At 37.4% G+C, this 12634-nt stretch overlaps 1 protein-coding gene across 1 annotated transcript in view; it reads left to right on the top strand.

Moving 5' to 3' along the window:
• Positions 1–12634, top strand: part of LOC127843253 (complexin-like) — a 180351-nt gene that overhangs the window by 151144 nt on the left and 16573 nt on the right. The window contains exons 5-6 of the mRNA XM_052373118.1: positions 4343–4506; positions 5798–5942. Coding sequence (XP_052229078.1) covers positions 4343–4506; positions 5798–5942 — 309 coding nt within the window. The remainder of the gene's footprint in view (positions 1–4342; positions 4507–5797; positions 5943–12634) is intronic.

Genomic DNA, 12634 nt, shown 5'->3' with positions numbered 1-12634 from the left:
TGATTGCCCCCTCTGTAAATGCCTTTAGGATATAGTGATGTCAGTTGCCATCAGTGGGTTTGTGAATCCATTGACTTTTCTACTAACAACTTCTCCTTAACCTCTTGGCACCTTTTAACCCTTACCCACCCTTTCCCACTCAGAAGTGAAGTGAAAATGGCTATGTGCAAACAGCATAAAACCAGAACAGCCTGGGAGTAACTCGCAGTCTGTTCAGGTTTTATGCTGTTTGCTACTCATCAATATCTAAGGGTTTGAAATGAAGCCTTTAAACCTTGAATCTAGTAAAAAAGGTCCTTAATTAATTTTAACTTTCTACAAATGCCTCAAAATATGTTTCTAAGTGGTACAGGATTTAATATGTTTCTAAGTGGTAAAGGGTTAAATGCGTATCTAAGTGGTAAAGGGTTAAATACATATCTAAGTGGTAAAGGGTTAAATACGTATCTAAGTGGTAAAGGGTTAAATACGTATCTAAGTGGTAAAGGGTTAAATACGTATCTAAGTGGTAAAGGGTTAAATACATATCTAAGTGGTAAAGGGTTAAATACGTATCTAAGTGGTAAAGGGTTAAATGCGTATCTAAGTGGTAAAGGGTTAAATACCTATCTAAGTGGTAAAGGGTTAACAAATTTTCACATAAACCGTCCTCGGACCTTTTTCTTTCAAAGTTGTTCAAATCAAGCTAAAAAATGATTTTGAAATAAAAACACTAAAAATAGTCTCTGAACACATGATTTATATTAACTTATGTATCAAATAACTTAAGAAGTATTATACAATATGCTTTAATTGTATGTTTGTTATATACTGGATCTCTTAAGTTATGATGTTTACATATATCAATTTTAAATCACTAAATGAAAAACTAAAGAAATGCCAATCTCTGTGAACAAGCCCTTGAAAAGGCATTCTTGTAACTTCATGAATAAATGCGACTGACATTCCTCCCTAACTAACACTATTCTTGTTGAAGCTCACTTGCGATGTGATGTGCTTGATTATTGAACAAGTTTAGCTTTAGTGATTGCCTCTTGTCTGTCATGCGTCATATGGCGTCAACATTTGCTTTGTTAACATTTGTGCTAATGATAACTTGGGCTAGACGATACAGGTTAGTTCCTTTGTATCTCAGTCGAGCAACTTTGGGCCTTTCAGGCCGTCTTGTTTCTGTTTGCATTAAGGCATCATTTTTTCTACTACTCCTTCAGATTTAATTGTCAAAATGTCTAGAATGCAAATGTATGCAACGCGCCTTGATTGGCAACTCTGGCTTACTAGGTTAGGTTAGTCATCAACGTGCCTTGATTGGCAACTCTGGCTTACTAGGTTAGGTTAGTCATCAACGTGCCTTGATTGGCAACTCTGGCTTACTAGGTTAGGTTAGTCATCAACGCGCCTTGATTGGCAACTCTGGCTTACTAGGTTAGGTTAGTCATCAACGCGCCTTGATTGGCAACTCTGGCTTACTAGGTTAGGTTAGTCATCAACGTGCCTTGATTGGCAACTCTGGCTTACTAGGTTAGGTTAGTCATCAACGCGCCTTGATTGGCAACTCTGGCTTACTAGGTTAGGTTAGTCATCAACTCGCCTTGATTGGCAACTCTGGCTTACTAGGTTAGGTTAGTCATCAACGTGCCTTGATTGGCAACTCTGGCTTATTAGGTAAGGTTAGTCATCAACTCGCCTTGATTGGCAACTCTGGCTTACTAGGTTAGGTTAGTCATCAACTCGCCTTGATTGGCAACTCTGGCTTACTAGGTTAGGTTATTCATCAACTCGCCTTGTTTGGCAACTCTGGCTTACTAGGTTAGGTTAGTCATCAACTCGCCTTGATTGGCAACTCTGGCTTACTAGGTTAGGTTAGTCATCAACGTGCCTTGATTGGCAACTCTGGCTTACTAGGTTAGGTTAGTCATCAACTCGCCTTGATTGGCAACTCTGGCTTACTAGGTTAGGTTAGTCATCAACTCGCCTTGATTGGCAACTCTGGCTTACTAGGTTAGGTTAGTCCTCAACGTGCCTTGATTGGCAACTCTGGCTTACTAGGTTAGGTTAGTCATCAACTCGCCTTGATTGGCAACTCTGGCTTACTAGGTTAGGTTAGTCATCAACGTGCCTTGATTGGCAACTCTGGCTTACTAGGTTAGGTTAGTCATCAACGTGCCTTGATTGGCAACTCTGGCTTACTAGGTAAGGTTAGTCATCAACTCGCCTTGATTGGCAACTCTGGCTTACTAGGTTAGGTTAGTCATCAACGCGCCTTGATTGGCAACTCTGGCTTACTAGGTTAGGTAAGTCATCAACGTGCCTTGATTGGCAACTCTGGCTTACTAGGTTAGGTTAGTCATCAACTCGCCTTGATTGGCAACTCTGCCTTACTAGGTTAGGTTAGTCATCAACGTGCCTTGATTGGCAACTCTGGCTTACTAGGTTAGGTTAGTCATCAACTCGCCTTGATTGGCAACTCTGGCTTACTAGGTTAGGTTAGTCATCAACTCGCCTTGATTGGCAACTCTGCCTTACTAGGTTAGGTTAGTCATCAACGTGCCTTGATTGGCAACTCTGGCTTACTAGGTTAGGTTAGTCATCAACTCGCCTTGATTGGCAACTCTGGCTTACTAGGTTAGGTTAGTCATCAACTCCCCTTGATTGGCAACTCTGGCTTACTAGGTAAGGTTAGTCATCAACGTGCCTTGATTGGCAACTCTGGCTTACTAGGTTAGGTTAGTCATCAACTCGCCTTGATTGGCAACTCTGGCTTTCTAGGTTAGGTTAGTCATCAACGTGCCTTGATTGGCAACTCTGGCTTACTAGGTTAGGTTAGTCATCAATGTGCCTTGATTGGCAACTCTGGCTTACTAGGTTAGGTTAGTCATCAACGCGCCTTGATTGGCAACTCTGGCTTACTAGGTTAGGTTAGTCATCAACGCGCCATGATTGGCAACTCTGGCTTACTAGGTTAGGTTAGTCATCAACGCGCCTTGATTGGCAACTCTGGCTTACTAGGTTAGGTTAGTCATCAACGCGCCTTGATTGGCAACTCTGGCTTACTAGGTTAGGTTAGTCATCAACGTGCCTTGATTGGCAACTCTGGCTTACTAGGTTAGGTTAGTCATCAACGCGCCTTGATTGGCAACTCTGGCTTACTAGGTTAGGTTAGTCATCAACGCGCTTTGATTGGCAACTCTGGCTAACTAGGTTAGGTTAGTCATCAACTCGCCTTGATTGGCAACTCTGGCTTACTAGGTTAGGTTAGTCATCAACGTGCCTTGATTGGCAACTCTGGCTTACTAGGTTAGGTTAGTCATCAACTCGCCTTGATTGGCAACTCTGGCTTACTAGGTTTGGTTAGTCCTCAACGTGCCTTGATTGGCAACTCTGGCTTACTAGGTTAGGTTAGTCATCGGATTGTAAACTTGATTAATTTTGTTAACCCTTTGCATGCTGGGAAATTTGTCGTCTGCTAAAATGTAGTCTGCTGAATTTCTAAAATAAGCATTTTCTTCGATTTTTTTCAAAGAATACTATCAGAATAGCAAACAGTTTGGATCATGATGAGACGCCACGTTTTGTGGCGTCTCATCTGGATCCAAACTGTTTGCAAAGGCCTTCAAAATTCAGGCCCAGCTCTGAAAGGGTTAAATAAAAGGCAAGCAATTCTACTTGCATGGCATCTGAGTTGGTGTCCATGCCCAAGCTAGATAATAAAAGCTAGTTTCTCAGGAATGTCTTGAGGGATTTCATTTCAAGGTTTTCTATAAATAAAAGTAATTCTCAACATTGAGCTCAACACCCATCCAGCACTATATGTTTAACCTTAGTTAACCCATTAATGCCTAATGGACTCTCCCATCCTTCTAAGTTGGATTAATTTATTAAAAAAATTAGGGATGTCTAGTATATTTATTGCTATATTTAGAACATGATGCGGCGTCTCATCAGGGTCTGCGCTGTTTGCTTAAAGGAATTTATGTAAGAAATATTCCAAATATAGAAATCAATATACTAGACATCCCTAATTTTGGAAAAAAATTGATCCAATTTAGAAGGATGGGAGAGTCCATTAGGCATAAATGGGTTAATCTGGACATTGCCCTATTCCCAAAAGAGAGAAGAAAACACTGTCAGGTGTTACACAATGATTCATATGCTTTTTTATGATAGGTCAGAGGCTACACAGTTTTTAAAATGTAATGTTCTGATTGGTCAGCAGCTACACAAATTTCAAAATGTTATGTTCTGATTGGTCAGCAGCTACACAGTTTTCAAAATGTTATGTTCTGATTGGTCAACTACTACACATTGTTTGCTAATGTTATGCTCTGCTCTCATTGGTCAGGTGCTATCGGGGGTGATGATGAAAAGAAGGACGAGGGTGGGGCCGATGAAGATGAGGATCCCGAGGTGGCCGAGGCAAGACGAGAGGCGGAGGAGAAGAGGAAAGATAAGCACCGCAAAATGGAGGCAGAGCGGGAAGAAATGAGGCAGTCCATCAGAGACAAGGTGCGCAACTGTTGACATGTAACATGATTGTGATAATATTTACTTAAATATACATGCCAGACGTCCCAATCTCAGCGAAACAGTCGGGATGTTTGTCCCGGTGTCCTGATATGAGATGATATGTCCAGACATTCATAGAAAACTACATACATTCTATAAGTTCAGACTTAAGTTTTCTATTCAAGCTGTGTCTGGCTTAAATTGGGTAATCCCTTTGTTGTCCCTATTAACAAACCATTTTCTATCAGTGATTAATCAGCAAATTATTGATTTATCAGGCATTTTCACCATGGTGTCTTTATGCCCCCTTTCGAAGAAGAGGAGGTATATATTGTTTTGCACATGTCGGTCTGTCCGTTGGTTGGTCGGTCTGTCCACCAAATGGTTTCTGGATGATAACTCAAGAATGCTTAGGCCTAGGATCATGAAACTTCATAGGTACATTGATCATGACAGGTCAGTAGGTCAAAGGTCACGGTCAAGGCCAGGTTTGGCGGGGGGCATATGTCTCTGACCGCGGAACACTTGTTATGATAGGGGGTCGCTAATTGCTATCACTAGATGCATCGTAGTGAAATAAAAGCCAAATCTTTTGTACATGTCATGGCCTAATCAAGTCGAAAGATACAAAAACAGTATTCTGTGTTTTATACCACATGATGCTAAAAACTGTGTAAAAAAGTGTCACACTTGATGAGCTGACTGAGCGGGTCAATCTGTGATGTCACTTTACGCACATGCATTCAGCCCAGTTTTTATGCTCCCCGAAAAAAAATCAGGGAGCATAATAGTTGCCAGTTTGTCCTTCCTTCCTTACTTACTTACTTACTTACTTCCGTCACACTTTTGTTCCAGTTCTTCATAGCGCCTTCAATATTTTACAGATCTCTTACATATTTGGCATCTAGGTTCCTTGCATGGACCTCAACCTTTTGATGAGGTTTGAGGTCAATAGGGTCAAGGTCACGGAGGCAAATAATAGATTTTCTGTCACACTTTTGTTACAGTTTTTCATAGCGCATTCAATATTTTACCGATCTCTTACATATTTGGCATGTAGGTACCTTGCATGGACCTCAACCTTTTGATGAGGTTTGAGGTCACTGGGGTCAAGGTTAAGGTCACCAAGGCTAATAATAGATTTTCTCATGGTCAAACAAGGGGAGCATCCATCGTTTTCAACGATACGTGTTTCTTTCAGAGAGAAGGCTTAATTATAGGTTATCTATTATTAATATAAAACATGATCACCCCTGACTACCAGCCTCTATGTTCCTGCTGTGTATTTCAGTATGGACTGAAGAAGAAGGTTCCTGAGGAAGAGGGGATCATGCAGCAGCAGGACGAGGCCGGGCGTATCGGCCGCAAAAAGAAGACGCCGGCTGAGCTCGCAGCGGAGGCAAGCAAAGAGGAGGAGGAGGAGGACAGCTTTGCAAGTAAATTCTCTTCATTATGTTGCTGCATGAACTTCGTATAGGCAAGGTTTCCTTTGAGTGCTTAAATTGTACTACACATCTATTTATTTGTTAGTGACTAGTGACTATGTAAGTTTATGATTGTGTTCAGCTCTGTGCAAGAAGAGATCATGTGACTTGAAATTGTCATGTGACTTGTGGAAATTGAGAAAAGGTTAGTTTTTTGTGCAGGGTTGAAAGACTTTTGTGTGTACTTCGTGGAAGCAAGATGTGATTGTGCCAGGTCATTATAGTTTGACAAGTAGTCTACCCAGTAGAAGTCATGTGTACAAATGAAATATAAAAACATTATTTATATTTCTTTACGACTATTGCAATGAAATGGTTGGCCTGTATTGAAGACTTAAATACTCTTTCAAGTTTTGTATCACCATCTGTGTGTCCCCTGAAAATGTGGACTTAACTGAATTATCCAGCTGGGATGACATCATCTGTTCAGAGGTTGTTGCATGTGGCATTGTATCGCTATTTGATATATTTTTCTTTAAAACTTTTGTTGTTTTGAGAATCTCAGAGTAATATTCTTTATTATATATAATGTGTGTGATGTAAAAATATCAAAAAGACTTTGTTGTTGTATATACAAATTGCATGGCAACTCCATTTGATCAAATGTTAGCTATTTATGAACATAGAAGAGAAATGTTGTATTATATAAGATTATGTGTACAATATATGGTGATATATTTTGACGACCGTTAAGCTGACATATTGTTGGACAAGCCGCTAGGTGTGTCTAATGTAAGCATGCCAGCTGTGTACGTGTATAAACAGTGGTCCTGCTAGGATATTAAAAGGGCAGGCGGGGGCTATTTTGTCAAAAGGGCACTTTTAAGCAGGCAGTATTTTGTCAAAAGGGCACTTTTGAGCGCTCGGTCATATCTGGAATGCTTGCTGTTGGATATTCGTTTTTATATTATTAATAATTGTTAGAATTAATAGAATATAATATTTCCATTATTATTAATCCATGAAAATAAAATGTCTACTATGAGTAATAAAAACATATCAATGTAATAAGAAATAAATAAGTTATAATATATCTATAAAAAAAAGATGAAAAAAAGTTATTGTTGTGGTTTTTTTGGTTTAAAATAAAAGGGCAGGGCGGGGCCTTGGAAGGGCAGGACAGGGCGCCCTTGCATTTAGGCCTAGCTGGAGCACTGAACAAGTTTATCACAGTATTTTGCAAAACGCTGTTAAATAGCTTATTTATTATACTTGTATCTCATTGATTTAGGAAATTGCTATACTCATGTTAAATATATAGATGACATTTTCAAGTCTGCACTCTGCAAGTGTGCGTCATTTAATGACAATGTATCAAGCTAGGTATAAATGTAGTGTTTCTCTGGAAAACATCCTCAGAGAATATAAAGTATGCTATATTAAGCATCTTTGATATTTTGTGAATATAATTTATCAACCTTGTATGCAGATCAGGGGTCGTATTCCAGAAGCATCTTAAGTTAAATTTTATTCTTATCCTTAAATTGGGAAATTTTCTTATGTGTTTCATTTCATATTGCAATAGATTGGCATCAATATATACATTTGAATAACATCATTATGCCAATGTTATTTTAGGAATACCAAAAAAACATGTGTTTCCTTATTTAGTAAAGAAATACAAAACATTGTAATTTTTAACTTAAGTGAAAATATTTAAAAAAATGACTTAAGATGTTTCGGGAATACGACCCTGATCAATGTCATGTAGATTTTATCACACTGTATTACATGGATTGAGAGATTATATATAAGGAGATCATTTTTGTGATTTTCTCACACAAGACTGTTTATTTCATCTTCTGTATGTATGTTTGTTACTTTCTGTATATTCTGTTAGTAAAATATGTATCTTCCGTGAATTTTTCCATGAAAGTGATAATTTCTTTATTTTCACTTTATCTTTTTAATGTATTCAACCGTGTCCATGCATGGTTAGATTGTTTTATTATTTTGTCAATATTGATGTATCCAACAGATCAAATTCTTATAAGCATGGTTGAAAAAACACTGTTTATTTCAAGATTGATTGCTGATTTTTAGGTCACATTATGTGTCAACATTTATGGCTTATTTTAAGGTCACATTATGTGTTGAGATTGATGGCTTATTTCAAGTTCTCATTATGTGTTGAGATTGATGGCTTATTTCAAGTTCTCATTATGTGTCGAGATTGATGGCTTATTTCAAGGTCACATTATGTGTTTAGATTGATGGCTTATTTCAAGTTCTCATTATGTGTCGAGATTGATGGCTTATTTCAAGGTCACATTACGTGTCAGGATTGATGGCTTATTTTAAAGTCACATTATGTGTCAAGATTGATGGCTTATTTCAAGGTCACATTATGTGTTAAGATTGATGGCTTATTTTATGGTCACATTATGTGTCAAGATTGATGGCTTATTTCAAGGTCACACCATGTGTCAAGGTTGATGGCTTATTTCAAGGTCACATTATGTGTCAAGGTTGATGGCTTATTTCAAGGTCACACTATGTGTCAAGATTGATTGTTTACTTCAAGGTCACATTATGTGTCAAGATTGATGGCTTATTTCAAGGTCACATTACGTGTTGAGATTGATGGCTTATTTCAAGGTCACATAACGTGTGTTCTGTTGATCTTTTGTGAAGGATTTGTCCAGTATTGGAAATATTTGGTTAAACTCAGACCGTCCAATACAAAATATAATGGATGCAGGCTCATTCAATATGGTAAAATATTGAACTGTCACATGTTTCAAATGACACAGAAGATTGGATGATATAAATAGGTATATAAAGAAATATGTACCGTATTTTACCATGTATAGCGTGCTCCCATGTATAACGCGCATGGGATTTTTTAAAGCCAAAATTGAGAGAAAAAAAATTCAACACCCAAAACCTGAAATTTGGGCCAAAAATGGCCGCCATTCTTATATTGTGCAATCATTTAATCAGAGTTTTTCGGGCGCTTAATTTTTTGTTTTAAAGTAGGGAGTGTTAATACGATCAGGAGCATGGGTTGCATAGCACTATAGTTTCGACAATTTTTTAAGATTATTCTCTAGAGAATACTGTATATGTCCTTATTGCCGCGCAATGCGCGTGTTTTTTCAAGACCCCTGCGCGTTAAATTCGAACCATTACCTTTCCTCACATTTTAACAGTGTAACATTTTCATTACCTGCCGCTCACAACATCATATGACATAGTCTTTTGCAGACCCGCAGCATCGCAATGTCCAATTTTACACAAATCGTCTGTGTATCCCATTTTATTTTCTCATTGACTTAAATATTTCCCCATTAAGAGAGGCTCACCATTAAATCCAGTTTGACCTGATATTTCGCGCCTTCACTGCGTCTAGTTGATAAGTATTTATAGTGAGACAAACAATACACCCAAATGCTCAGTACCATACTGTCGGCGTAAAGCCATAAGACAAATATCATTTGTTTGTCTCTAGTGAAAGAAAATAAAACAAGTCTATATCTCTATTGATGGTTTGTAACCTAGGTAGTATACTCCCATTGTAGCATATTAACGCAGAGATAGGAAATGCATTGATAAATGTATTTGTCGTTTCAATGCTTAGGGCCGAGTAATTTCGGCAAATCGGAACTCAACTTACATAAAACACTTGCTCAATCAACTGTTAAACTCCATCTCTGTTCTCTGCAAAAGGCTTGAAGGCGGAGCTTTGCACGTGCAATTATTTAATTGGGCGATTGCCATTGGGGAACAAACACACGATTGGTTCAGCATGTTGACTGCTAGACGAAGGAAGCCAATTTTGTCAGCGATAAACTTGTCGCTTTATTGCTTCAGACAGGTTGTGGCTTTCCTTTGATGAGGTCAAACTGTCAATTCACATAGAGTGCAAACTTTCGGAAGACTTACTGACTCTTTGTTTACACTTCCAGTAAATTATTAACACTTGCTAACATTAAACTTTGGATTAAATTATCAAAATAAAGCAAAAGTGAAGTTGAGAAATATGATTAAAATAATTAGTGTCAGTTCAAATAAGACGTTTTGCGTTGTAAATCAACCAGTTTTCATGACAACAAAAACTTTAACAAACAATACCGCGATGACGCGGGGATCGATATACCTCGTTTTTTTTCACAAACAATCTATGAAGAAGTGTGAAAACACCAACAAAGACATTTTTTCATCTTTTAATTTTTGTAAAAACTGTTACTACCCTGTTCATTCCTACCCTTTCCCGCTATTTGTTGATTCAACAAAGGCCCCTTCAGTCTATAACATTATAGGGTGTAGTTTTCTGCAATAAAAAAATGGCGGCAATTGTGAAGATTTACGATTACGAAATGGATAGTTTGGCAATTTAGCAACCAGGAAAGCGTTGTGTCAATGTAATACACAAACCGAATTTCTATTTTGAAATTTGAAGGTAAAAAATGCGCGCTATATAAGGGAAAATACGGTATAAAAGATGTAATAACTATTATATAAGTTTGTTATTTTTGAGGGTTTAATTTAATTTGTGTGGGATAATCAAAGCAAATGTTAAGTATATTAATGCTATAATTATATTGACATATATTTTTAAAATGGTACATGCAATTACAATCATTCATGAATGTGTTCATAAATTGATTAATCACACACACATGCATGTTAAAATCTGAGGAAAAAGATATGTTTGCTGTTTGTCAAATGATTTTTCATCTCTTATAACTGCCAGAAGACATGATTAACCCTTTCCCACTCAGAAGCAAATAAATTGGCTATGTGCAATCTCCCTTTCCCACTCAGAAGTGGCTATGTGCAATCAGCATAAAACCAGAACAGCCTGCGAGTAACTGTTTGCTGCTCATCAGTATCTAAGGGTTGGAAATGAAGTCTTAAATCCTTAAATTTACCGTAGTAAGAAAGGTCTTAATTAAATTAAACTTTTGTAATAGACTGCAAATAGCGTCAAATAGGTATTGAAGTGGGAAAGGGTTAATTAAATGCAAGAAAAGTCATAAGTACTCATTTAAGAGGACCCAATCTCAAGGCAACTCATGAAATGAAATGCTTGGTCTAGTATCTCATATTTGTGTAAATGTATAATGAATACATAATTGTGCTCATGTACTGCTGTGGTTATCTCATATTTGTGTATATATAATGTATACATTATTGTTTACATTTACTGCAACGGCTCCTCTGCAAGTCATTGAAGGTTTGTTAGATGAAAGTATAAATTAAATGGTGTGCATCTGGTAATAATTATATCATGTTAAATATATTTATTAATGCCAAAATTAATAGAAAAACATAGTTTTAATTTATGTTCCAATGTAAATATTTAAATACAGTTTAATTGAAAGCTAGGGTATATTATTGTCAGATATATATAAAATGTTTGATTCTATATTTGAATGCTATAATTATATTTAGTCTAACTTGTGTTTGTGCTTGAAAATATTATTTAAAAATCCATATAATTTAATTTGAATTTATTATTATGCTCCCTTTAAAGAAGAGGGGGTATATTGTTTTGCACATGTTGGTCGGTTTATCGGTCGGTTGTCCGTCTGTCCACCAGATGGTTTCCTGATGATGACTCAAGAACGCTTAAGCCTAGAATCACAAAACTTCATAGGTACATTGATCATGACTGGCAGATGACCCCTATTGATTTTCAGGTCACTAGGTCAAAGGTCAAAGTCACAGTGACTCTAAACAGTAAAATGGTTTCCGGATGATAACTAAAGAATGCTTAGGCCGAGGATCATGAAACTTCATAGGTACATTGATCATGACTGGCAGATGACCCCTGTTGATTTTCTGGTCACTAACTCAAAGGTCCAGGTCACAGTGACTCAAAATAGAAAAAGAGTTTCCGGATGATAACTAAAAAATGCTGACGCCTAGGATCATGAAACTTCATAGATACATTGGTCATGACTGGCAAATAACCCCAATTGATTTTCAGGTCACTAGGTCGAAGGTCAAGGTCACAGTGACTCTAAACAGTAAAATGGTTTCCGGATGATAACTAAAGAAAGCTTACGCCTAGAATCATGAAACTTCATAGGTACATTGATCATGACTGGCAAATGACCCCTATTGATTTTCAGGTCACTAGATCAAAGGTCAAGGTCACAGTGACTCAAAACAGTAAAATGATTTCTGGATGATAACTCAAGAATGCTTATGCCTAGGATCATGATCTTCATAGGAAGATAGATCATGACTGGCAAATGACCCCTATTGATTTTCAGGTCACTAGGTCAAAGATCAAGGTCACAGTGACTTGAAATAATAAAATGGTTTCCGGATTAAAACTCAAGAATGCTTACGCCTAGGATCATGAAATTTCATAGGCACATTGATCATGACTGGCAGATGACCCCTATAAATTTTCAGGTCACTAGGTCAAAGGTCAAGGTCACAGTGACTTGAAACAGTAAAAAGGTTTCCTGATGATAACTCAAGAATAATAAGGCGATCATGAAACTTCATAGACACATTTATCATGACTGGCAGATCACTAGGTCAAAGGTCAAGGTCACAGTGACAAAAATATATTCACACAATGGCTGCCACATATGGGGCGCATGCATGTTTTACAAAAACCTTTGTTTATGATAGAATTTCAACTTTTCTTGAATCAATATTACAGATGTTTATCTTAAAGGGAT

Source organism: Dreissena polymorpha, chromosome 8 (genome assembly GCF_020536995.1).
Source record: "Dreissena polymorpha isolate Duluth1 chromosome 8, UMN_Dpol_1.0, whole genome shotgun sequence".
Classification (NCBI taxonomy): domain Eukaryota; kingdom Metazoa; phylum Mollusca; class Bivalvia; order Myida; family Dreissenidae; genus Dreissena; species Dreissena polymorpha.
This window is presented reverse-complemented; position numbering and strand designations above follow the sequence as displayed.